Source organism: Ovis aries, chromosome 2 (assembly GCF_016772045.2).
Source record: "Ovis aries strain OAR_USU_Benz2616 breed Rambouillet chromosome 2, ARS-UI_Ramb_v3.0, whole genome shotgun sequence".
Lineage (NCBI taxonomy): Eukaryota > Metazoa > Chordata > Mammalia > Artiodactyla > Bovidae > Ovis > Ovis aries.
The window spans coordinates 199,040,076-199,067,836 of NC_056055.1; the positions used below are offsets into that span (position 1 = coordinate 199,040,076).

Here is a 27,761-nt window from a genome sequence, read left to right on the forward strand (position 1 = left end):
TGAGACACTAACGATCTGAGCCACAGTCAGCTCCAGGTCTTGTTTATGGTGACTGTCTACAGCTTCTCCATCTTTGGCTACAAAGAATGTAATCACTCTGATTTTGGTATTGACCATTTGCTGATGTCCATGTGTAAAGTTGTTTTATGCGGTACACTGCGGAAGAGAGAAACAGAAACAGGCAAAGATGAGAGAAAGGATTCTGCTGATGAAACAAGAGAGATTTCCTGAGACAAAATGTGTTTCCATGTAGCCTTTCCCAAAAAAGTTAATATTAGCACTCAAATTTTAACAGTTGCTAAAAATTATCAGTACCTACAGCCAAGAGGAGTATGCCCTTCACATGTGGGAAATAAAAGATTCTAAGAGAGGAAGAAGTTTGTTTAAAATTTTAGATGAAACTTTTTCTGATTCAGAGATAGGCTCAGTAATGTTATTTGCATGAAAGGATTGGAAATAAGAGGAAGAAAATATAGAGAAATACACAATTTGGAGATTTGTACGTAAATAATAATGATTCATTTCCCCAAATGGGGCTTCCCAGGTGGCTCTTAGTGGTAAAGAACCTGCCTGCCAATGCAGGAGAAGTAAGAGACTAGGATTCAGTCTTTGGGTTGGAAAGATCCCCTTGGAGGAGAAAATGGCAACCCACTCCAGTATTCTTGCTTACGGAGAATCCCATGGATAGAGGAGCCTGGTGGAGGTCCATAGGATCCCAAAGAGTTGGACAATACTGGAACAACTTAGCATGCACATTCCCCCAAATAATCATCATCTTTAAAGATATGAATAGTCAGCTTTATGAATTCATTTTCAAATATAATTCAGCCTATAAGAATTCTGTTAATTCAGCTTTTGTAATTCTCTGTTGGTAAAACACAAAATTCTGTATCCTCCTTACATACTGACAATTCTAATTATTTGTACTCAGAAAGGTTTCAGAGTGCTAGATACCACAAGTTCTTTAAAATAGATATGAAAATACATTGCCCACAAAGTCTCACTGTCATGTTCATGAACTGTGTTAATTTGGAGTTTCCGTAAGTGCCATAAACCAAATGAGTTATCTCAGTACTTGTATATGGCTACAGCCTACTTTTATTTGTTGAAGTAACTATTTTAGTTGACATAGAATCATTGAAAAATGTAGGCCTGCTTTCTTAAGAATTTGCTGTGATTTTTTTTTCCCAAAAATTCTTGGCTTTTTTTTTAACTTTTTTAAAGTGTATATATCTATCTATTTCATCAGCAAGGCTTGTTTTATTGCTCTTCTGTTTTTTTCCTCTAGACAAAAGTTAAGCAGCTAGAAGAACAACTGCATTCTCTTACTGAAACGAGTTCACAGAATGATCATCTACGCAAGTTGAATAAGGCACTAGAAGGCAAATATGCTCAGGTGTGATTAATAGCTACAAAACAGATTGCTTTTATGTTTTCATTAGCTTTTAAGAAACAGGCCTTTCTTCCCACCTTACCATACAATCCCAGGAAGATGAATATTCTCTCACTGTACTCCATTTAACAAACATTTTTTAAAACACCCTCTAGGTACAAAGTTCCACTTAATCCTAGAGGATTTCAGAAAGATGCCAGAATCAGGATTGGGACATTCAGCTTGCTTATGCTCTAACTGGAGGATTAGGAATGTACTCAGATTTTATTATAGAAGATTACAGCTTTCGGAAACAAAATAGATTGTATTGGGAGCATCCTTAGGGAGTGTTATTATGATGAAAGCATCACAAATCATGTTGTTCATAGAAGAAGTGGGGTTTTTTGATGTGAGCCTTAAAACTTTTGGCAGATGCGAGGAACAAGTATCTTTGATTTTTTTAGTTATAGGCAAAGACAGAACTTGGTGCCAGCATGACCTACAACAGCGCACTTGAAAGAGGTATTAGTAGTGAAGGTGCTTACTTGTCAACATGGTGGCTCTTGAGACTGAAAACCTTTCATAAGTCACATAATACTTTAACAGATGAAGAGAAAATTAGACAAATAAGGTATATAAAACATTTAGTGAAGAAAACAATCCAGGAATATGTTAGTAAAAAAAAGTGACTCATTTCAGTGATTTACAATTTACCACATTATCTGTTTATTTTTAATTCTTAACACTCAGTGTTAGCATGTGTAATGTTTGTGTCTATAACACTTGTGTATGTTATACCTCTGGTAACCAAGGAACTAGAATGTATCTTCAGATGGAATGCTGCTAGCGTTCTAACCATCCGACTACACCGGAAAAGGGGGCTTCATTAGATTCGCTTTCTTTCTTCACTAGGACGTACTTCATTCTGGTTATTTTTTTTTCATTCTGAAAGCAAAGGAACACATTTTTAAGTATATTTTCCATCACAGCCTTGTTCAGAACGTCGTGTTGTTTCTCATAGTAGACGGGGCACTGATTGAACAATACTCCCAGGTTTAGTTGGTTTGTTTTCCTCAGTTGGTGATGCCTCCAAGAAGAAGGAAATCTCCAGAGAGGCCTGCTTCATCTAAGTTCCTTGAAAGCTATAGGCCTCCTGTCAGCAGCGTAAAGGAACGAATTTCCTCAGGTTTGCCCAGTGTTGTGCCAAACCCCACACGCCGTGTGACCTTTGCACCTACCCTGACTTCTGTGAGGTCTTCTCAGGAGATTGGAGACTCTAGGATCTCTCTAAAGACTCTGTTGAATGCCATTAAAACCATGGAGGGAAGACTAGAAGGTAAAATAGACATTCTTGCCTCAAGACCATTAATAAATGATGAGTCACCAAATTTTCTTAATCGAGATTCGGTAAGTGAAGACCAGAAATCATAAAGAAATTTCAGATTTATACAACAATGAAGAAAAGTAGTAACATCTAGAGAGATAAAGTTTAGAGATGTGCATACTAACAAGGAAACAAGCTTCTTCACAAACAGGATAGACTAATGTAGATTGAAACCATCATTCTAGCTATCTCATACTTTTGGACACAGAAATGTCCAATTTGGCTTAACACTAACCATTGAGATTTTTTAAATCTAATTTTCTATTTCTTAAAAATTAGTATGTTAATAATCTTAACATTTACAGTAAAATGTGTGGATAAAGGTTGATTTTAAAGTAGAAGTACATAAATAGGAGCCCTAATATCTTGGATGCTGGCATATATTTCGCCCAAAAAACTTACTAGAGCACCTATCTTTGTTTCCTATTTAAAAACAGAAAGTACTATAACTTGTCTTAGAGTTAACTGATGTTTAGATACTTTTGTTAAGTACTTTGGCTAGCAGCCTTTTCAAATTTATATAAACACTGGTAAAACTGTAAACACTATGTTCTTCTAATGTACTTTTCCCATTCAATAGGTTTTCAAAACGTCTAAGTTAGTATTTCTGTACTATGCTTGGATCCCTACAGAAAAAGTATTTTAAATGTTACACGTTAAAAGTTATAGGGAAGTATAATATTGAGGGAGATATGGGGAAAAGGCATTCTTTGTTGATGTTTGGAGTACCCTCTTCCCACAAAGGACAATTTGGCTTTGTTTACGTTTATTTCTTGGGCTTCCCTGGTGGCTCAGAAGGTAAAGAATCTGCCTACAATGCAGGAGACCTAGATTCAATCCCTGAGTCTGATCCCTGGGTTGGGAAGTTCCCCTGGAGAAGGGAATGGCTATACCCAGTCCAGTATTCTTGCCTGGAGAATCCCATGGACAGAGGAGCCTGGCAGGCACAATCCATGGGGTTACAACACAAAAAAACCAGAATTGAGTGACTAACACTTTCACTTTTTCACAGAGGAGCCTGGTGGCCTAGTCAATGGGGTCGCAAAGAGTTGGACATGACTGAAGGGACTTAGCACACACAAACACAATATATAAGATGTATTAAGATATATAAATACATATTTTTTATATATATATATCTCTCTTCAGATACATAAGATATATAAATATCTTTAGATATTTAAATATACAATATATAAATATCTTAATCATAACATAGGTTAAAACAAGGTTCAGAAGAGTATACAAAATATTTCACTATTTGTGTACAAAAGGGTTGGGAGGATGAAGAATATATAAATATGTGTTCACCTTTGCAAAGAGTATCTCTAAAATGAATTATAATAAATTGGGAATGTTATTTTCAAGAAAGGAGACTGGGTGGCTGGGAGATTTTTCACTGTATCAAAAGGATAAAGTGAAAAATCTCCCAGCCAAAGCAAAAGTGGACAAAGGATGGTCTTTTCAGCAAGGGGTGCTTAAGCAATTGTATATCACATGCAAAAACAAAAACCAAAATACCTTTGATCTGTACCTCTTACCGTATAGAAAAATTATCTCAAAATGGATGAGAGCCCTAAAGGTAAAACCTAAAACTATAAAACTTCCAGAAGAAAACATTGGAAGAAAGCTTTATAATCTGGAATTACACAAAGATTTCTTAGATTTGACATCAAAGCATGATCCATAAAGAAAAAAAAAAGAGAAATGACGGCCTATGCTCTTCAAAGACATTGTTAAGAAAATGAGATAAATTACAGGCTGGGAGAAGAAACAATTGCAAATCACATATGTGATGAAAGTTTTGTCTCCAGAATTTATTAAAATCACAAAACTCAGAAGGAAGCAATTTGGAAAAAGAAGAAAAGTATTTGAACATGTATTTCACTAAAAAGATACATGGATATAAGTAAGAATTTGAAAAGATGTTAAACATCAGGCATTAGGGAAATGCAAATTAACACGCAGTGAGATACTGCCCCACACTATTGTGTGTGTGTGTTCAGTCATGTCCGACTGTTTATGACCCCGTGAACTATAGCCCTCCAGGCTTCTCTGCCCATGGAATTTTCCAGGCAAGAATACTGGAATGGGTTACCAGACAGTAAAGAATCTGCCTGTAACGTGAGAGACCCAGGTTTGATCCCTGGATTGAGAAGATCCCCTGAAGAAGGAAATGGCGGTCCACTCCAGTATTCTTGCCTGGAGAATTCTATGGACAGAAGAGCCTAGTGCGGGCTACAGTCTATGGACTCACAGAGAGTCAGACACAACTGAGCGACTAACACTTTCACCTCGGGGGGATCTTCTGGACCCAGGGATCAATCCACATCTCTTGCTTCTCCTGCCTTAGCAGGTGGATTCTTTACCACTAGTGCCACCTGGGAAGCCAACCACATACTATTAGAATGTTTAAAATTGAAAAACTGATTGTACCGAGTGTTAGTGAAGATATGGAGGCGCTCTCATACATTGTTGAAGGGAGTGTAAAATCAACCATTTTGGAAGAGAGTTTGGTAGTTTCTTTAAAAGTGAAACAGGGGACTTCACTGGTGGTCCAATGACTAAGATTCTGCAATCCCAATGCAGGGGTGCTGGGTTCCATCCCTGGTCAGGGAACTAGATCCCACATGCCACAACTAAGACCTGGTGCAGCCAATTTTTTTTTCAAATGAAACAAATTACTACCATATGACCTATCTCTTCCACCCCTATGTATTTACCAAAGATAAATGAAAGTTTATATCTACACAAAGATTTGTATACAACTACTCAAAGCAGTTCTATTTGTAATAGCTTAAAACTATCACTTCATGGCAAATAGATGGGGAAACAGTGAAAGACTTTATTTTCTTGGGCTCCAGAATCACTACAGATGGTGACTGCAGCCATGAAATTAAAAGACGCTTTCTCCTTGGAAGAAAAGCTATGACAAACCTAGACAGCATATTAAAAAGCAGAGACATTACTTTGCTGACAAAGGTCCATACAGTCAAAGTTATGTTTTTTCCAGTAGTCATGTACAGATGTGAAAGCTGGACAATAAGAAAGGCTGAATGCCAAAGAATTGATGCCTTCGAACTGTGACACTTGAGAGTCCCTTGGACAGCAAGGAGATCAAACCAGTCAATCCTAAAGGTTATCAACCTTGAATGTTCATTAGAAGGACTGATGTTGACGCTTCAATACTTTGGCCACCTGAGTGAAGAGCCGACTCGTTGGAAAAGACCCTGATGTTGGGAAAGATTGAAGGTAGGAGAAGGGAATGACAGAGGATGAGATGGTTGGATGGCATCACTGACTCAATGGACATAAGTTTGAGCAAGCTCCAGGAGATGGTGAAGGACAGGGAAGCCTGGCATACTGCAGTCCATAGGGTTGCAAAGAGTTGGACACGAGTGAGCGACTGAACAGAACAGAAAACTGGAACAACTCCAGTGTCTAGCAGAATACTGTTCAGCAACAGGGAGGAAGAACTGTTGATACATGCAGAAGATTGAGTGAATCTTTTTTTTTTTTTTTTTAGTTTTTTATTTTTTAAATTTTAAAATCTTTAATTCTTACATGCATTCCCAAACATGAACCCCCCTCCCACCTCCCTCCCCATAACATCTCTCTGGGTCATCCCCATGCACCAGCGTCAGACATAGACTGGCGATTCAATTCTTGCATGATAGTATACATGTTAGACTGTCATTCTCCCAAATCATCCCACCCTCTCCCTCTCCCTCTGAGTCCAAAAGTCCGTTATACCCATCTGTGTCTCTTTCCCTGTCTTGCATACAGGGTCGTCATTGCCATCTTCCTAAATTCCATATATATGTGTTAGTATACTGTATTGGTGTTTTTCTTTCTGGCTTACTTCACTCTGTATAATCGGCTCCAGTTTCGTCCATCTCATCAGAACTGATTCAAATGAATTCTTTTTAACGGCTGAGTAATACTCCATTGTGTATATGTACCACAGCTTTCTTATCCATTCATCTGCTGATGGACATCTAGGTTGTTTCCATGTCCTGGCTATTATAAACAGTGCTGCGATGAACATTGGGGTACATGTGTCTCTTTCAATTCTGGTTTCCTCGGTGTGTATGCCCAGAAGTGGGATTGCTGGGTCATAAGGTAGTTCTATTTGCAATTTTTAAGGAATCTCCACACTGTTCTCCATAGTGGCTGTACTAGTTTGCATTCCCACCAACAGTGTAGGAGGGTTCCCTTTTCTCCACACCCTCTCCAGCATTTATTGCTTGCAGATTTTTGGATCGCAGCCATTCTGACTGGTGTGAAGTGGTACCTCATTGTGGTTTTGATTTGCATTTCTCTAATAATGAGTGATGTTGAGCATCTTTTCATGTGTTTGCTAGCCATCCATATGTCTTCTTTGGAGAAATGTCTATTTAGTTCTTTGGCCCATTTTTTGATTGGGTCGTTTATTTTTCTGGAATTGAGCTGCATAAGTTGCTTGTATATTTTTGAGATTAGTTGTTTGTCAGTTGCTTCATTTGCTATTATTTTCTCCCATTCAGAAGGCTGTCTTTTCACCTTGCTTATATTTTCCTTTGTTGTGCAGAAGCTTTTAATTTTAATTAGATCCCAATTGTTTATTTTTGCTTTTATTTCCAGAATTCTGGGAGGTGGATCATAGAGGATCCTGCTGTGATTTATGTCTGAGAGTGTTTTGCCTATGTTCTCCTCTAGGAGTTTTATAGTTTCTGATCTTACATTTAGATCTTTAATCCATTTTGAGTTTATTTTTGTGTGCGGTGTTAGGAAGTGATCTAGTTTCATTCTTTTACAAGTGGTTGACCAGTTTTCCCAGCACCACTTGTTAAAGAGATTGTCTTTACTCCATTGTATATTCTTGCCTCCTTTGTCAAAGATAAGGTGTCCATATGTGTGTGGATTTATCTCTGGGCTTTCTATTTTGTTCCATTGATCTATATGTCTGTCTTTGTGCCAGTACCATACTGTCTTGATGACTGTGGCTTTGTAGTAGAGCCTGAAGTCAGGCAAGTTGATTCCTCCAGTTCCATTCTTCTTTCTCAAGATTGCTTTGACTATTCGAGGTTTTTTGTATTTCCATACAAATCTTGAAATTATTTGTTCTAGTTCTGTGAAAAATATGGCTGATAGCTTGATAGGGATTGCATTGAATTTGTAAATTGCTTTGGGTAGTATACTCATTTTCACTATATTGATTCTTCTGATCCATGAACATGGTATATTTCTCCATCTATTAGTGTCCTCTTTGATTTCTTTCATCAGTGTTTTATAGTTTTCTATATATAAGTCTTTAGTTTCTTTAGGTAGATATATTCCTAAGTATTTTATTCTTTTCGTTGCAATGGTGAACGGAATTGTTTCCTTAATTTCTTTTCCTACTTTCTCATTATTCGTGTATAGGAATGCAAGGGATTTCTGTGTGTTGATTTTATATCCTGCAACTTTACTATATTCATTGATTAGCTCTAGTAATTTTGTGGTGGAGTCTTTAGGGTTTTCCATGTAGAGGATCATGTCATCTGCAAACAGTGAGAGTTTTACTTCTTCTTTTCCAATTTGGATTCCTTTTATTTCTTTTTCTGCTCTGATTGCTGTGGCCAAAACTTCCAGAACTATGTTGAATAGTAGTGGTGAAAGTGGACACCCTTGTCTTGTTCCTGACTTTAGGGGAAATGCTTTCAATTTTTCACCATTGAGGATAATGTTTGCTGTGCGTTTGTCATAGATAGCTTTTATTATGTTGAGGTATGTTCCTTCTATTCCTGCTTTCTGGAGAGTTTTTATCATAAATGGATGTTGAATTTTGTCAAAGGCCTTCTCTGCATCTATTGAGATAATCATATGGTTTTATTTTTCAATTTGTTAATGTGGTGAATTACATTGATTGATTTGCGGATATTGAAGAATCCTTGCATCCCTGGGATAAAGCCCACTTGGTCATGGTGTATGATCTTTTTAATGTGTTGTTGGATTCTGATTGCTAGAATTTTGTTGAGGATTTTTGCATCTATGTTCATCAGTGATATTGGCCTGTAGTTTTCTTTTTTGTGACATCTTTGTCAGGTTTTGGTATTAGGGTGATGGTGGCCTCATAGAATGAGTTTGGAAGTTTACCTTCCTCTGCAATTTTCTGGAAGAGTTTAAGGAGGATAGGTGTTAGCTCTTCTCGAAATTTTTGGTAGAATTCAGCTGTGAAGCCGTCTGGACCTGGGCTTTTGTTTGCTGGAAGATTTCTGATTACAGTTTCAATTTCCGTGCTTGTGATGGGTCTGTTAAGATTTTCTATTTCTTCCTGGTTCAGTTTTGGAAAATTGTACTTTTCTAAGAATTTGTCCATTTCTTCCACGTTGTCCATTTTATTGGCATACAACTGCTGATAGTAGTCTCTTATGATCCTTTGTATTTCTGTGTTGTCTGTTGTGATCTCTCCATTTTCATTTCTAATTTTATTGATTTGATTTTTCTCTCGTTGCTTCTTGATGAGTCTGGCTAATGGTTTGTCAATTTTATTTATCCTTTCAAAGAACCAGCTTTTGGCTTTGTTGATTTTTGCTATGGTCTCTTTTGTTTCTTTTGCATTTATTTCTGCCCTAATTTTTAAGATTTCTTTCCTTCTACTAACTCTGGGGTTCTCCAACTCTTCCTTTTCTAGTTGCTTTAATTGTAGAGTTAGGTTGTTTATTTGACTTTTTTCTTGTTTCTTGAGGTATGCCCGTATTGCTATGAACTTTCCTCTTAGCACTGCTTTTATAGTGTCCCACAGGTTTTGGGTTGTTGTGTTTTCATTTTCATTAGTTTCTATGCATATTTTGATTTCTTTTTGATTTCTTCTGTGATTTGTTGGTTATTCAGAAGTGTGTTGTTCATCCTCCATATGTTGGAATTTTTAATAGTTTTTCTCCTGTAATTGAGATCTAATCTTAATGCATTATGGTCAGAAAAGATGCTTGGAATGATTTCGATTTTTTGAATTTATCAAGTTTAGATTTATGGCCCAGGATGTGATCTATCCTGGAGAAGGTTCCATGAGCACTTGAATAAAAGGTGAAATTCATTGTTTTGGGGTGAAATGTCCTATAGATATCAATTAGGTCTAACTGATCTAATGTATCATTTAAAGTTTGCGTTTCTTTGTTAATTTTCTGTTTAGTTGATCTGTCCATAGGTGTGAGTGGGGTATTAAAGTCTCCCACTATTATTGTGTTATTGTTGGTTTCCCCTTTCATACTTGTTAGCATTTGTCTTACATATTGCGGTGCTCCTATATTGGGTGCATATATATTTATAATTGTTATATCTTCTTCTTGGATTGTTCCTTTGATCATTATGTAGTGGCCTTCTTTGTCTCTTTTCACAGCCTTTGTTTTAAAGTCTATTTTATCAGATATGAGTATTGCCACTCCTGCTTTCTTTTGGTCTCTATTTGCGTGGTATATCTTTTTCCAGCCCTTCACTTTCAGTCTGTATGTGTCCCTTGTTTTGAGGTGGGTCTCTTGTAAGCAGCATATAGAGGGGTCTTGTTTTTGAATCCATTCGGCCAGTCTTTGTCTTTTGGTTGGGGCGTTCAACCCATTTACGTTTAAGGTAATTATTGATAAGTATGATCCCGTTACCATTTACTTTATTGTTTTGGGTTCGGGTTTATACACCCTTTTCGTATTTCCTGTCTAGAGGATATCCTTTAGAATTTGTTGGAGAGCTGGTTTCGTGGTGCTGAATTCTCTCAGCTTTTGCTTGTCTGTAAAGCTTTTGATTTCTCCTTCGTATTTGAATGAGATCCTTGCTGGGTACAGTAATCTGGGCTGTAGGTTATTGTCTTTCATCACTTTAAGTATGTCTTGCCATTCCCTCCTGGCCTGAAGAGTTTCTATTGAAAGATCAGCTGTTATCCTTATGGGAATCCCCTTGTGTGTTATTTGTTGTTTTTCCCTTGCTGCTTTTAATATTTGTTCTTTGTGTTTGATCTTTGTTAATTTGATTAATATGTGTCTTGGGGTGTTTCGCCTTGGGTTTATCCTATTTGGAACTCTCTGTGTTTCTTGGACTTGGGTGATTATTTCCTTCCCCATTTTAGGGAAGTTTTCAACTATTATCTCCTCAAGGATTTTCTCATGATCTTTCTTTCTGTCTTCTTCTTCTGGGACTCCTATAATTCGAATGTTGGAGCGTTTCATATTGTCCTGGAGGTCTCTGAGATTGTCCTCGTTTCTTTTAATTCGTTTTTCTTGTTTCCTCTCTGATTCATTTATTTCTACCATTCTATCTTCTATTTCACTAATCCTATCCTCTGCCTCCGTTATTCTACTATTTGTTGCCTCCAGAGTGTTTCTGATCTCATTTATTGCGTTATTCATTATATTTTGACTCTTTTTTATTTCTTCTAGGTCCTTGTTAAACCTTTCTTGCATCTTCTCAATCCTTGTCTCTAGGCTATTTATCTGTGATTCCATTTTGATTTCAAGATTTTGGATCATTTTCACTATCAATATTCGGAATTCCTTCTCCGGTAGATTCCCTACTTCTTCCTCTTTTGTTTGGTTTGGTGGGCAACTCTCCTGTTCCTTTACCTGCTGAGTATTCCTCTGTCTCTTCATCTTGGTTATATTGCTGCGTTTGGGGTGGCCTTTTTATGTTCTGGTAATTTGTGGAGTTCTCTTTATTATGGAGCTTCCTCACTTTGGGTGGGGTTCTATCAGTGGCTTGTCAAGGTTTCCTGGTTAGGGAGGCTTGTGTTGGAGTTTTGGTGGGTGGAGCTGGGTTTCTTCTCTCTGGAGTGCAGTGGAGTGACCCGTAATGGGTTGTATATTGAGGCTCAGGGGAGTGTTCCTGTGTTGCTGGAGAATTTGCGTGGTATGTCTTGTTTTGGAACTTGTTAGCCCTTGGGTGGAGCTTGGTTTCAGTGTAGGTATGAAGGCATTTGATGAGCTCCTATTGCTTAATGTTCCCTGAATTCAAGAGTTCTCTAATGTTTTCAGGCTTTGGATTTAAGCTTCCTGCTTCTGGCTTTCAGTTTTATTTTTACAGTAGCCTCTAGACTTCTCCATCTATACAGCACCGATGATAAAACATCTAGATTAAAGATGAAAAGTTTCTCCACATTGAGGGACACTCAGAGAGGTTCACTGAGTTACAAGGAGAAGAGAAGATGGAGGGAGTAGTTAGAGGTAACTGGAATGAGATGCGGTGAGATCAAGAGAGGAGAGAGCAAGCTAGCCAGTAGTCACTTCCTTATGTGCGCTCTATAGTCTGAACCGCTCAGAGGTATTTACAGAGTTATACAGGGAAGAGGAGAGGGAGGAAATAGACAGAGGTGACCAGGAGGATAAGAGAGAGGAATGAGAAGGAGAGAGACAAATCCTGCCAGTAACCAGTTCCTTGGGTGTTCTCTACCGTCTGGAACACACAGAGACTCACAGAGTTGGGTAGAGAAGAGATGGGGGAGAAAAGAGACAGAGGGCACCTGGTGGAGAAAAAGGAGAGTCCAGAGGAGGAGAGAGTGGTCAAGCCAGTAATCTCGCTCTCAGGTAAACTTGGGTAGTGAAGTTTGGGTTTTTAAATGTACAAAATTGACAACAAAAACCTAAGAGCAACGATTAAAAATCTGGAGTAGAGGTTGGATTTTCAAAGATACAATATTAAAGAAAAGCAGAAGGAAAAAGGAAGAAAGAAAAAAAAAGAATTATTAAAAAACAAATAAAAAAAGCAAAACAAAACAAAACACCAACAACCATCCAAAGAGTATATATGGTGTTTGCCTTAAAAAAAAAAAAAAATTTTTTTTTAAATAGTAATACTAGGTTATAGAAATAAAAATTAGAGGAGAAATAGAAGACTTAACAATTTTTTAAAAAGCTAGGGAAAAAAAGCAAAAAAAAAAGCAAAAAGCAAAAAAAAAGAAAAAGGAATGATTTTAAAAATATTAAAAATAAATCTGGCTCTTCTCTGATGTTATGGGCCGTGTGGGCTCACTTCCAAGGTGGTTCCCTCTGTTTAACTTCTTCTGTTTGCTGGTTTTTTAGGCTCCCTAGTTCAGTCGCGCTGTGGGGGGGGGGGGGGGGGGGGGGATGCTGCAAACAAATAGCACTGTCGTGTGCACACAGTATCTCTGCCCCGCTTGACCTGTCCTTTCTCGCGGCGCACAAACCACTCCGGCTCTACGATGCTCAGCCGGGAACCGTCTGGGGCCGGCCCTAGGCTGCGTGCACTTCCCCGGTCCAAGCCGCTCATGTTCGGCCCTCAGGCAGCCCTCAGAGGCACAGATTCGGCTGGGACTGCGCTTTGTGCCCTTCCCAGGTCCGAGTAGCTCAGGAGTTTGGCGAGCGCGATCGCCGCGGCTTGTCACCTTTTTCGCCGCTGCCGCTCAGCTCTCTGGGTGGACCGCTGGTGCACCCCGTGAGACAGACTGTGACTGTCCAGCACCCCCAGAAGTCTTAGCAAAGGAGCCTGCTTGCAGTTAGGTACGTAAAGTCTCTCCGGGTCTGCAATTGCCCCTTTCCAGTCCTTAAGGCTCTGGCTGCCTGTCCCCGGCGGGGAATGGTCTGCAGCCGGCTTTTTCCGTTCCGTCCTTTGTTCTGTGCTCAGTCCTGGCGGTGTCTTATGTTCGAGTTTTTCGCGTGGTAGCTATCCCACAGTCTGGTTTGCTAGCCCAAGTTAGATCGTTCTGGTTGCGCGTGGGGCGTTCCTGCCCGATTCTTACAAAGCACTGCAGCCCGTGCCTCCCGCGCGTCCCTGCCCTGCCCCCACTTCCCAATGGCGGATGCAGGCGTCTGTGCTGCTTTTCCGCTGGGGGAGTTACTGGTGGGCTTGTAATCTCTTGGTTTTAATTATTTCTTTATTTTTCCTTCCTGTTATGTTGCCCTCTGTGTTTCCAAGGCTCGCCACAGACTCGGCAGGGAGAGTGTTTCCTGGTGTTTGGAAACCTCTCTTAAAATTCCCTTCCCGGGACAGGCTTCCCTTCCCGGGACGGAGCTCCCTCCCCACCTCCTTTGTCTCCTTTTTCGTCTTTTATATTTTTTCCTACATGTTTTTGAAGACAATGGTCTGCTTTTCTGGTTGCCTGATGTCCTCTGCCAGCCTACAGAAGTTGTTTTGTGGAGTTTGCTCGGCGTTGAAATGTTCTTTTGAGGAATTTGTGGGGGAGAAAGTGATCTTCCCATCCTATTCCTCCGCCATCTTTCCCTCCTCCCAGATTGAGTGAATCTTAACCGTGCTGAATAAAACAAACCATTCAAAAATGAGTACAGTACATCCTCTACATATGAACCTTCAAGTTGTGAACTTTCAAACTTGCATTCACACGTCCAGTCATGAAGGTTAGTTCTATTTGAGAAGGCACAGGATTCAAGTGTAGACTGGTACTGGAAGTCTGCAGCAGCTGTTCAGAATACAGTCCAGTTCAGTTCAGTTGCTCAGTCATGTCCAACTCTTTGCGACCCCATGGACTACAGCATGCCAGGCCTCCCGTCCATCACCAACTCCTGGAGTTTACACAAACTCGTCCATTGAGTCGGTGATGTCATCCAACCATCTCATCCTCTGTCATCCCCTTCTCCTCCTGCCTTCAGTCTTTCCCAGCATCAGGGTCTTTTCCAAAGAGTCAGTTCTTCGCGTCAGGTAGCCAAAGTATTGGAGTAGCAGCTTCGGCATCAGTCCTTCCAATGAATATTCAGAACTGATTTCCTTTAGGAAGGACTGATTGGATCTCCTTGCAGTCCAAGGGACTCTAAAGAGTCTCCTCCAACACCGCAGTTCAAAAGCATCAATTCTTTGGCGCTCAGCTTTCTTTATAGTCCATCTCTCACATCCATACATGACCACTGGAAAAATCATAACTTTGACTAGACGGACCTTTGTTGGCAAAGTAATGTCCTTGCTTTTTAATATGCTATCTAAGTTGGTCATAACTTTTCTTCCAAGGAGTAAGCATCTTTTAATTTCATGGCTGTGCTACCAAAGAGTCCAGTGCTGCCAAAGAGCTATATGACCCTGTAGCTCAGACAGTAAAGAATCTGCCTACAATGCAGGAGACCTTGGTTCGATCCCTGGGTCAGTAAGATCCTCAGGAGAAGGGAATGGCAGCCCACTCCAGTATTCTTGCCTGAAGAATCCCATGAAAAGAGGAGCCTGCCGGGCTACAGTCCATGGGATCACAAAAAGTTAGAAACGACTGAGGGACTAACACTACCCAGATGTCACTGGATCATTTTTTCAAGAGGGTAGCTGGAAATGAATCTAGCAAGTAACCAGAACTTGTGCCATCAGTGTCCAGCATGAGCGAAATTGCAGTGTGCCCTCAGTCTCCTCTTGCTGGTGATCCTTCAACTCTTAACCATCTCCCACCTCCATTCCCTCTTCCAATCAGTTCTCACCTGTTCACTTGATGCCAGTCAGCCCCTGTATGCCAGCTGTTGTACTGCTGTACTTTTCAAGGCACTATACTGTAAGGTTAATAGTGTTTTTTGTTTGCTTGTTTTTTATGTATTGTCTGAAAAGTGTTATAAACCTATTAAAGTACAGTATTACATAGCTGGTTGTGTTAGTTGGGTACCAAGACTAACAGACTTAAGAACAAATTGAACTTATGAGCACGTTCTTAGAACAGAACTCATTTGTATGTAGGGGACTTACTGTACATAAAATACCTCATTTATATAAAATTCTAGGAAATAAAAATGAATTTATTGTGACAGAAAATAGGTCAGTGGAAGCCTTGCGTGGACATGTAGGAACAGGGAGAGAAAACGATTTGATTACTAAAAAGGCATAGGGGAAGTTCCGGGTAATAGAAATTGTTCATTATTGTCATGATTTTAAGAGTTTATATATATTTCAGAGACATTACTTTGCTGACTAAGGTCAGTCTAGTCAAGGCTATGGTTTTTCCAGTGGTCATATATGGATTTGAGAGTTGGACTGTGAAGAAGGCTGAGCACCGAAGAATTGATGCTTTTGAACTGTGGTGTTGGAGAAGACTCTTGAGGGTCCCTTGGACTGCAAGGAGATCCAACCAGTCCATTCTAAAGGAGATCAACCCTGGGATTTCTTTGGAAGGAATGATGCTAAAGTTGAAACTCCAGTACTTGGGCCACCTCATGAGAAGAGTTGACTCATTGGAAAAGACTCTGATGCTGGGAGGGATTGGGGGCAGGAGGAGAAGGGGACAACCAAGGATGAGATGGCTGGATGGCATCACCGACTCAATGGACGTGAGTCTGAGTGAACTCCAGGAGTTGGTGATGAACAGGGAGTCCTGGTGTGCTGCGATTCATGGGGTTGCAAAGAGTTGGACATGACTGAGCGACTGAACTGAACTGAACTGATACATATTTCAAAATTGTACATGTTAAATGTACACAGTTTACTGTATGTCAGCTATATCCCAGTATGGCTGTTTTTAACATGTATACTATCATGTAAGAATCGAATCGCCAGTCTATGTCTGATGCAGGATACAGCATGCTTGGGGCTGGTGCACGGGGATGACCCAGAGGGATGTCATGGGGAGGGAGGTGGGAGGGGGGTTCATGTTTGGGAATGCATGTACCCCCGTGGTGGATTCATGTCAATGTAGGGCAAAACCAATACAGTATTTTAAAGTAAAATAAAGTAAAAATAAAAATTTAAAAAAAAACAGAAATAAATAAATAATATAAAAAATAATTAAAAAATAAAAATGTTAATTTTTGTATAAGTAATTATTTTAAAGTATTTAAAATGACATTCTTGAAATGACAAAAACAATAAAGATAGATAACAAGTTAGTGGTTGCCAAGGAACATGGAATGGATTTAGGGAGGACATGAACACAAAGAAATAATACAAGTGAGTTCTTTGTGGCAGTGGAGCAGTTCTGTATCTTGACTGTGGTGGTGGTCACCAGAATATGTGCATGGGATCAGATTACATAGTTATATGTATGTGTGCATACACAGATGAATGCAGGTTAAAAAAATGGTGAGAACTGTAACTTTTGTAGTCCAGTTAATCTGATTAACAATCATGTAAGATTGTGAAGATGTAAAGATGTCATTATTAGAAGCAGGGTGAAGAGTGCGTGGGACTGTCACTAATTTCGTGACATCCTGTGAGTCTAATTATTTTAAGATAAAATCTTTTTTTTAAGAGTAGTATTTAAGATAGTATGATGATCTGAAATGATTGTGTAGATACACTGAAAGTGTTTCAGGGGTGTAAAATTGTAATAATTTTAATTAGGATTAGAACACTATTTAGAACACGTTTATAACTATTTTCTTGATACTATTTGATACTTACCTGCTTTTATTATGTATTTTGTTAATTTACATCATATTTTCAAATTCTGTGATAACCAATTTCTCCCACAGTTTCCATCTTACCATCAGAGGTTTTTTTTGGGTTTTTTTGGTATTTTTTTAGTATTTTTAAGTTTTTATTGATATATAGTTTATTTACAGTGTTATATTAGTTTCTGGTGTACAGCAAAGTGAATCAGTTATACATATATCCACTCTTTTCCCATATAGGTCATTACAGAGTATTGAGAAGAGTTCCTTGTGCCATATAATAGCCATCATAATCATAGTCTTATCTCCCATATCCTTCATTCCAGGCCTTTCATATTGACATATATATTAGAGATTTGCACATATATATTAACAGATTTTTTTTCCTTTGTAGTTTTAAGGGGAAAAACAGCTACTAGAGCTAGTTTGGTTTTTTTTTTTTTTTTTTTGCAGTTATAAATAAGCATATTTAATTAAACATTTTAAATTTGGCTTCTAAATTGCTATGTCTTATTCTAACCAGAGCTTCCCTTATGGCTCAGATGGTAAAGAATCCACCTGCAATACAGTAGGTCTGAGTTTAATCCCTGGGTTGGGAAGATCCCGCAGAGAAGGAAGTAGCTACCCACTCTAGTATTCTAGCCTGGAGAATCCCCATGGACAGAGAAGCCTGGCAGGCTAACAGTCGATGGGGTCGTAAAGAGTCAGACAAGATTGAGCAACTAAGCACAGGACATTGTAACTGCTGATTGATTGTGCTTTAAGAAAGTCATTTATTATCGTTTCTTTCTTTCTGCTAAGGTGAAATCCCTTCTTGAAAAGAATGAAGCGGAGCTTTCACAAGCAGTGAAGGGTCGTGATGCAGCCCTGAAAGAGAGTCAGAAGTTGAAAGGGGACCTTGAAACTCTGGAGGACAGGGAGAACAAGAAGGCAAGACATCACCCCTTTGTGAACTCTTTAACTGACATGAAGCGCTTCTGAAATTTTCATGAGCCACATTCTATCATTTCTTGTTACCTTTAGTTTAAAAAAAAACAAAGAAGATTGATCAGATGAGAATTTTCTTTTCTAAAGGAAAGATAACTTTAGAAAAACTTTAAAATACTTCCCTTAAAAATAGATTTAACTCACAATGTGTTTTTTTTCTTTCTTAATCAAAAGTCTACTTTTTTTTTGTTGAAACACATCTGACCTTGGTAATAATAACCACCTACTTATGTCTTATTAATGTGATAAAACATTGTTATGATTCTGTGTTAAATCACCAAATGCTTTCTGCTTAACAGTGTGTGTTCTCGGTGGGAGGAGAGGTCACATCCCAGACTCCTTCCCCTCTGAAGAGGGCTGTGACTTACACCATACTTCAGCGGCTCCCACTCTCCCTTATGTTCTTTTTTCCCTCAGATAATTCTGATGGGCTTCGGAGGTGTTATCTTCTTCTGAGCCCATGATAAGATTAGCTGAGCAGGGCCTGTATGGGCCTCCCTGGGACTACCTCGAGATCCAAGAAGTTGTTGGTCTTTATGTCTCTGGTTAATACTGATGTGTGTGCTGGGATATGACAATAGTCAGGAAGCACTGCAGAGTTTTTCATTGGAGCCATAGGATCTGGGTCTAGTTTTCTTTTTCTCAAAGTCAGAATAACTTAATAGACAAAATAAAAATAAAATATACTTTAAAGCAATTATCCTCTAATTAAAAATAAAACATAGTAGAAGCATACCTCACACCTATCTATGGAAAATCTCTGTGGAATTGTAAATGAATTTAAGAAGAATTTTATATTCTCTTGTTTATTTAAAACTGCTTTGGTTAAAAAAGAAAAAATATATATTTATATATACACACACACTGAATCCTCTTAGCATTGTACCAGACCTGGTTTCGATACTCTTCTAGCAGTCACAGGACTCAGCAGCAGCAGAATAACTAGACCAGATCAAAACATTGTCTTATTTCGTCTTCTGTTAGGTGGGAAACTTTCAGCGACAACTGGCGGAAGCCAAAGAAGACAACTGCAAAGTGACAATCATGTTGGAGAATGTGTTGGCTTCTCACAGTAAGATGCAAGGCGCTCTGGAAAAAGTGCAGATAGAGCTTGGCCGGAGGGATTCAGAGATTGCAGGCCTCAAGAAAGAAAGGTACCAGAGATTATTTTTGTCTTTGTACTTGTATTTTTCTGCTGTGTTGTAGTAAGGAACAGTGTGTGATCAAGAAACAGTCACTTTATGTTACTTCCTTTGTGAAAAAAGTAGTAAAATGGTATTTAAAGAATTAGCAAATTTGGGAGAATCTGGAATTATAAAAATGATATCCAAAAATTCACATATTTTGTAGTGGTGTAAATGAATATGTATTCCAGCAATTCATGTGATAAATGCTGTCTTGTCCTTGCTGTTTTCTACACCATTTAAACCTGCCCTTGGGTCTACAGAATAGTAATTGTCAAGATTATTAAAGCCAGGCATCTACTTTATTTTGAATAAATTATCCATTTATTAGTATACTATTTAATAAATTATTTTAGAGGAATCATTCTGAGAACTGCTTTCAGTTATAAGAAAACTCCTTTGAATGTTTCAAAAATTACATGCACATTTCCCATTTAGGTTAATGAACAAATGGTTTGAGTTTAAAAAGGCCTCTAAGTATAATGTATTACTGGTACATATTGCCTCTGTGTTAAGGGAGAATTAGTGACTTTTATATTCTTCATCATGCTGATTTTTTTCTTTTTTTTTTACGTTATGAATCAGTGTTACCTCTGAACTTAAATCAAGGGGATGGTATTAAAAAACAGTTTACTGTTCACAGTAAAATTCTAGGTAAAAAGCAGAAATCTCAAGAGTAAGCCAGTCCATCTAGAGGTGATACATTTTTGTGCCAGTGATATATATATAGAGTAGAAAATGCCAGCTTTTAACTTAGTCATTAACATGTACTGATAGTTTAATATACCAAGCAAAATTGAATCATAGAGATGGGACAAATTTTTAATTCCCAGGAGAATTAGTCTCTTACTCTGACACTGAGGCTGCAGATTTATCACCTGCCAGTTCTCAGATATTCTGAGCATCTGTAGCCCATGATCTAATGCCATTTTGGCTTCCTGGAAGAGTGCCCTGTACATCCCAGTGGTATCATTTCTAGATGGTTCTTTCCATTTCTAGAAAGTGGTCACTTTCTCTGTGCTCTCCATCTTTAGGGCTCTAAATCAACAGCGGGTACAGAAGCTGGAAGCAGAAGTGGACCAGTGGCAGGCCAGAATGCTTGTCGTGGATGCCCAGCACAACAGTGAGGTAGAAGCCAGGTGTTTATAGATGGTAATGTTAGTAGTTTTTTTTTCTTTTTTTTATTGGGATATCACTGTTTTGGAAAAATGGAGGAAAATAATCAGGTAAATTTTCTTCCCATTCAAGTCTGAGTTTTGAACAATACATATTCCCAAATGGGAAACTGGTTTATAATCTTGCAGTGAGTCGTTTAGCAAACCAGCACCATAATTATGCCTAATTCTTTTTGTCTTATATGGTCTACTTTCTTTTCATATGTTAATGCATAAGGGATTGCAAATGTTAACATTCAGTTCAGTTCAGTTCAGTTGCTCAGTCGTGTCCGACTCTTTGCGACCCCATGAATCGCAGCACGCCAGGCCTCCCTGTCCATCACCATCTCCTGGAGTTCACTCCATGGGGATGGTCTTGATTTGCATAAGGGATTGCAAATGTTAAAGGGCTTAGAAAGTAACTTCAGTTAGAAGTAGGGTAGTCCTACTAAATAAGGAAACACATGCGTTATAGGTATGTGAATGTGAACTTGCTCAGTCATGTTTGACTCTTTGCGGACCCTGTGGACTGTAGCCAACCAGGCTCCTCCATCCATGGGATTCTCCAGGCAAGAATACTGGAGTGGGTTGCCATTTCCTTCTCCAGGGGATCTTCTTGACCCAGGGATCGAACCTGGGTCTCCCACATTGGAGGCAGACGCTTTAACCTCTGAGCCACCAAGGAAGCCATAGGTATATACATATATATATATATATATAAGTTCATAGGTTTATACATATATAAATATGTATCTACACATATGCACACATGTTAAATACATAGGGATATTTCATATGAATAAGCTTTTTCTAGAGAAATATACAAGGAGCAGTTGCCAGTTCTTATCTCTGTAGGCAGTGAGGTTAAAGAATCAAAAAGGGGAATTTAACTAATTTAAAATTTTAGAAATTAGGATAAATAAGTTGGTTCTGTTTTCAAAAACTCTCTAGTGACCAGCGGAGCCTACCCTTCCCATCACCTCCTAAGAGTCTGCTAAGCACTGTCTGTAATAGGTTCTCACATACGTATCCCAGGCATCTGGAGTCTTTGTTTCTGGTTCCAAATAATTATTGTTTCAAAGTTTAAAGAGGGAATATACAGTGTTATGTACTTCTAGTATCTTTTACAGTAGAACAACAAGATTAAAAACAATCTTCTCTTTCAGATGGAACCTCTGCAAAAAGCTCTAGATGTAGCTAGAGAAGACAACAGGAAACTGGCTATGAGCCTGGAGCAAGCTCTCCAGACAAATAATCACCTACAAACAAAGCTTGACCATGTTCAAGAGAAATTGGAAAGCAAAGAACTTGAGCGACAGAATTTGGAAACCTTTAAGTAAGAGCAGTATAGTCACGGTGAAATTAGGGAAGAGCCTCTGGGAGAGTAAGTCTGGCTCATTCACATAAACCAGTTAAAGCTTTTTCCCTACTTTGAGCTGGTCCTCCTGCAGAACCACGTGAAGGAGACAGGCGTAGCTAAACAGCGGAGGATGCTGGCTGGGATACGCTCCTCTTCAGCTCTTCCCTCATCTGGTGTTAATCTACTGTATATGAAGGTTAAACCAATTCGGGAGGGACACATACACATTTTTGCCAAACCTTTTCTATCAGAAGCTTATGTATCCTTCAAAGGCATGATTTGGAAAAGGAACAACAGAAGCCTGGATGGAAATAACCCCTCCAGGAGTGGGATAATTCCATTTAAGCAGATGCTCGACCATTAATTGTTTTCCATTTTGCCCTGAGATTAGTTAGCTCAAATCCTTCTAATTCAAGTCAAGCCACTAGAGTTTTTTTCTTAAACTGTATCTAGGCAGATATGATTTAGATATTAACAACATCCCATGAAAATTTATACCCAAGGGAAATATATTATGCCCATAGATCTTTATTGCTTTCAGGTAGTGAACATATTGATATAGCAGAGCATGTTTATAAAAGGTAAAGCTAAGAGGGTATTTTTCATGTTTGTAATCTGTATAAATTGTATATTCTGGTGAAATGCTGCTGGCTCCAGACTATTCAGTATTGGTTAAAAGAATATGTGTTTTCATTCTTAAGGGTGGATCTCTTTATATTAATGACTTTGTTTTTTAAGGCTGTAGGTAAATGCTTATTTTTCTTTCTGTTAATGAGTTCCAGATCAGTGATTTTACATGGTGACTGATCTGCTCAGTTATAAATCATACTGCCTAAGATGCTTTCTAAAGGTGCTTTAACATCTCTCTGTTTCAAAACAGAGAACGGATGAGTGAAGAATCCAAAATAGAAGCAGAATTGCATGCTGAACGCATAGATGCTCTAAGAAAGCAGTTTCAAATTGAGAGAGAAACTGCCAAGAAGGCAGCACAGCGGGAGGTGACTGAGGTATGGAGGCACACGACAAAAGACACATAACATCCTTCCTCTAGGTGGTTGCCAGCCGGAGGATTCCTGAGAATGGCTGCAGTTGGTCTTCAGCGCTTCTAATTCTCCTTTCACCAGCAAGTGGGATGCAGCTGTAAGCTGTTTGATATACAGTTATCTGCCCAGTGAAGGAATGCCTTGATGATAGTCTTCCCCTTGGAGAATAGTAACTTGAGTGGTAAAGAGAGGGGAGGAGACTGCCATCTGCTATACAGATAGCAAGTCACCTATCTCCTCAGTCCACTTCACTAGCATCCATCATGCACCTACCTTCTCCTGAGAGGCCTATCTAAAAACAGTAGAAGATGTGGTCTATACTAAATGACCCCTTATTTGTCACCTCCACTGTTACATGAGACAAGTAGGGAAGACGTCAGAAGGCTCTCTGATATTTAGAAGCTATGTACAATTTTAAATGAATGCAGAGTAAGGGAAAGTTTGTTTTAGGCTGGCTGGGTGATAGGAGGAGGAGGGAAGCTTGACCAAAGTACGGGACTGAGACTGGCAGAGCTTGCAGGGATAGGACACGCTATGTAAGAGGATAACCAAATGAAAAATGAACAGCATATGTGAGCAAAGGAAAAGCATTTACCTGTCTTGATTAAAGCAGAGACTAGGAAATTTCTGAGAAAGAAGGGCTGTTGCTGCTGCTGCTGCTAAGTCACTTCAGTCGTGTCAGACTCTGTGCGACCCCATAGAAGGCAGCCCACCAGGCTCCCCCATCTCTGGGATTCTCCAGGCAAGAACACTGGAGTGGGTTGCCATCTCCTTCTCCAATGCATAAAGTGAAAAGTGAAAGTGAAGTTGCTCAGTCGTGTCCGACTCTTAGCGACCCCGTGGACTGCAGCCTACCAGGCTCCTCTGTCCATGGGATTTTCCAGGCAAGAGTACTGGAGTGGGGTGCCATTGCCTTCTCCGGAAAGAAGGGCTAGCCTAGAGGAAACCAGCTGATAGACGGTCTTAACTACCAGAATATTGGCTGGAAATTGTTAGGTAAAAGTAAAGCACTGTAGGTTTCTGAGAAGGATGTAAGCACAGTTTTAAGTAGGTTAGTCTGTTGGCAGTGAAAAGTAAGTAATAATGAAGATAAACCGGAAACATGGAGGCTCACGGGAACTAGAGCAGTTACTTTCAGGCTTCGATGATTAGGGCCAAGAAAAGCAGTTCTGTTGAAAGTAGAGAATAATTAAATAAAAAAGCCATTTGTAATAGAAAAATCAAACATACACAAAATGTATCATAAGCAAAGGGGAGGGAGTAATTAAAATAATTCCAAGACTTAGCTGGAGTGGTCTGTATTTTGCCAGATTGAGTGCATTGCTTTGCAGTTTACAAGGAGCAGTCACAAAAATCAGATTCAACTTTTTATATGGTACTACGTAAATTGCAAAAGCACTGTATAAATATTATAATAAAAACAATTTCTGTGGGAAACAAAAATGGACACTGAAATTAAAGATGCCTTTAATCAGAGATAGTTGTTCAGAATACTTAGTTTAAACCCTTTTAACAGGAATCAGTGAAGAGCATGAACTTGTGCAGGAGACCAAAGAACAGTAGTATGAGTGTGCTGTCTTGAGCAGTTAGCCAGAGAAGTGGCATCAGGGTGCACTATTTAAGTGCCTCAGCTCTGCCTCTTGAAAGCAATGTGGTAATTTACTATCTGTGCAGATGACTGAACTTTTGAGTCTGTTTCCTTCATCATAAAATGGAACTTCTGAATGTTTCCTTGATCATAAAATGGAAATCATCACAACTACTTTCCTAGGTGGTTTAGAGGATTAAATTGGAAAATATATGAAAAGTAATTACTAAGATCATGGCATCTGCTCCAATCACTTCATGGAAAATAGATGAGGAAACAGTGGAAACAGTGTCAGACTATTTTTGGGGGCTCCAAAATCACTGCAGATGGTGATTACAACCATGAAATTAAAAGACGCTTACTCCTTGGAAGGAAAGTTATGACCAACCTAGACAGCATATTCAAAAGCAGAGACATTACTTTGCCAACAAAGGTCCATCTAGTCAAGGCTATGGTTTTTCCAGTGGTCACGTATGGATGCGAGAGTTGGACGGTGAAGAAAGCTGAACGCTGAAGAATTGATGCTTTTGAACTGTGGTGTTGGAGAAGACTCTTGAGAGTCCCTTGGACTGCAAGGAGATCCAACCAGTCCATTCTGAAGGAGATCAGTCCTGGGTGTTCTTTGGAAGGAGTGATGCTAAAGCTGAAACTCCAATACTTTGGCCACCTCATGCGAAGAGTTGACTCATTGGAAAAGACTCTGATGCTGGGAGGGGTCGAGGGCAGGAGGAGAAGGGGACGACAGAGGATGAGATGGCTGGATGGCATCACCGATTCAATGGACATGAGTTTGGGTGAACTCTGGGAGTTGGTGATGGACAGGGAGGCCTGGTGTGCTGTGATTCATGGGGTCACAAAGAGTTGGACACGACTGAGCAACTGAACTGAACATAAGTACAAAGTAAGTGATAGTTTTTAAGGCTTACCCAGTTTTGACAAAGCTGTGATTGAGGTAATGGTGGAATGTCTAACAGAAATTTGGGTGAGTGATAAAAGACTAACACTGTAGTGTGAATTCAGGAGCTGAAGGAATGAGCTGGTATAAAGAGAAAAGGTAACATTATTTTGGTTCTTTCTTTGACATGTTAAACACTTACCAGCCGTAGAGAATACCACCTTCCTATCTTCTCCCTTCTCAGCTGCCTCCTCTTCCTAAAAATCAAGTGGTACTTTTTAGGTGCTTCTTCCTAAAAATTCAAGGATCCAAGAGGAGGAGAGGAACTCTGTAAAATGATTTAAGTAATGTTAAAAGATAAATTGAGGCATAATAAAATTGAGTTTATTTGAACAAAAATCTGTTTGAATTGGACATTATGCCATTGATTGCAGTAGAAGGCACTCCGAGGAGTTGTACAAAATGGAAGACTCTTATAGGCAGAAGGGAGCAGGAACAAGAGAGTTAAACTAGGCAAAAAAGTAGATGGGTTACAGCAAACTTATTTCCTTTAGTGGATGGCAGGATTACCCAACTAATGCTGATCAGATGATTTCTGATTGACTGATTTGAGAGTGCATTTCTGGGAGAGCCAAAACTAATTAAGTTTGGTGACAATAGGGCTTAGCATAGGTCATTTTGTTTGGGGCCTGTTGTATTGTTTTTTTGTTAATAACCACTGTTATTTTACCATAAGACAAGTTTCCTAAAATTTCTAAAAGCAGTAAGTACAAATTATTATGTAAAATAAATAAGCTATAAGGGTATATTATACAGCACATGGAATATGGCTGGAGTATAATCTAAAAAAATTATAACTGGAGTATAATCTATATTTTAATCACTCATATACCTAAAAATATTATAAATCGACTAAACCTCAATAGAAAGGCAATAATAAAAATATTTATATTCCAATTAAAAATGAATGCATGTAATAGTCAGTAGCTGATAGGTATTTACATGTGTGCTTAGTCACTAGGTCATGTCCTGCTCTTTGCTGCCCCAGGGACTGCAGCCCACCAGGCTCCTCTGTCCATGGGGATTCTCCAGGCAAGAATGCTGGGGTGGGTTGCCATGCCCTCCTCCAGGGGATCTTCCCAACCCAGGGATCAAATCCAGGTCTCCCACATTGCAGGCAGATTCTTTACCAGCTGAGCTACCAAGGAAGTCCATTACAGAAGCTATGATATAATTTATTTCACTTCTCCAAACATGACATCACAAGTGACAGAGATGAGCTTAATCTTAAAAAAAAAAAAAAAAAAAAAAAGCTTTAAAGCATGGTAATGATCACTGAGCAATTAGTGTGTGTCAGGCTCTATATTCTTTTTCTACCTTGTTTTACTGTTACATGACTCCTATGAGGTAGCCTAGTCACACAGTTCTCCAGCGATGAACCCAAGGTTTACGGATATTATCTGAAATTACTTGACTAGTGACTGGTGAAGTTGAGATTCAAAGTGTCTGATACAAAAGCCAAGCTCTTAATATATGATGAACATATATTTATATTGTTTATGTGTTCTAAGAAAGATTGTGTTTTTTAGTGTTAAATCACTAAGAGTGTTTCTCCACAAATCTCTTCAGTTCGGTTCAGTCGCGCAGTCGTGTCCGACTCTGCAACCCCGTGAATCGCAGCACGCCAGGCCTCCCTGTCCATCCACCAACTCCCGGAGTTCACTCAGACTCACATCCATCAAGTCAGTGATGCCATCTAGCCATCTCATCCTCTATCGTCCCCTTCTCCTCCTGCCCCCAATCCCTCCCAGCATCAGAGTCTTTTCCAATGAGTCAACTCTTCGCATGAGGTGGCCAAAGTACTGGAGTTTCAGCTTTAGCATCATTCCTTCCAAAGAAAGCCCAGGGCTGATCTCCTTCAGAATGGACTGGTTGGATCTCCTTGCAGTCCAAGGGACTCTCAAGAGTCTTCTCCAACACCACAGTTCAAATGCATCAATTCTTTGGCGCTCAGCCTTCTTCATAGTCCAACTCTCACATCCATACATGGCCACAGGAAAAACCATAGCCTTGACTAGACAGACCTTAGTCGGCAAAGTAATGTCTCTGCTTTTGAATATGCTATCTAGGTTGGTCATAACTTTCCTTCCAAGGAGTAAGCGTCTTTTAATTTCATGGCTGCAGTCACCATCTGCAGTGATTTTGGAGCCCCAAAAAATAAAGTCTGACACTGTTTCCACTGTTTCCCCATCTATTTCCCATGAAGTGATGGGACCGGATGCCATGATCTTCGTTTTCTGAATGTTGAGTTTTAAGCCAACTTTTTCACTCTTGACTTTCACTTTCATCAAGAGGCTTTTTAGCTCCTCTTCACTTTCTGCCATAAGGGTGGTGTCATCTGCATATCTGAGGTACTGCCTTACTTAAACCTCCTTTTTAAAAGGATAGTCCAAGGAGAACAAAATATAGGGACACAGCTATACTGAATGGAAGGTTAAAATGTTCTCATTCTCCCTTTGTGTCCCAC

The 27,761-nt window shown here is 39.2% G+C and overlaps 1 protein-coding gene across 9 annotated transcripts in view; it reads left to right on the forward strand.

The window, feature by feature from the left end:
* CCDC150 (coiled-coil domain containing 150) overlaps positions 1 to 27,761 on the forward strand; it is a 99,035-nt gene that overhangs the window by 64,961 nt on the left and 6,313 nt on the right. For 4 of the 9 annotated variants that reach the window (XM_042244017.1, XM_042244018.2, XM_042244020.2 and 1 more), the window contains 6 exons: positions 1,289 to 1,396; positions 17,825 to 17,953; positions 18,995 to 19,164; positions 20,229 to 20,322; positions 21,515 to 21,684; positions 22,589 to 22,715. In XM_042244017.1, coding sequence (XP_042099951.1) covers positions 1,289 to 1,396; positions 17,825 to 17,953; positions 18,995 to 19,164; positions 20,229 to 20,322; positions 21,515 to 21,684; positions 22,589 to 22,715 — 798 coding nt within the window. Of the gene's footprint in view, positions 1 to 1,288; positions 1,397 to 1,450; positions 2,780 to 17,824; positions 17,954 to 18,994; positions 19,165 to 20,228; positions 20,323 to 21,514; positions 22,716 to 27,761 lie in introns of those variants that run through there. The other 5 variants (XM_042244015.2, XM_042244019.2, XM_060411242.1 and 2 more) reach the window with 4 other exon arrangements.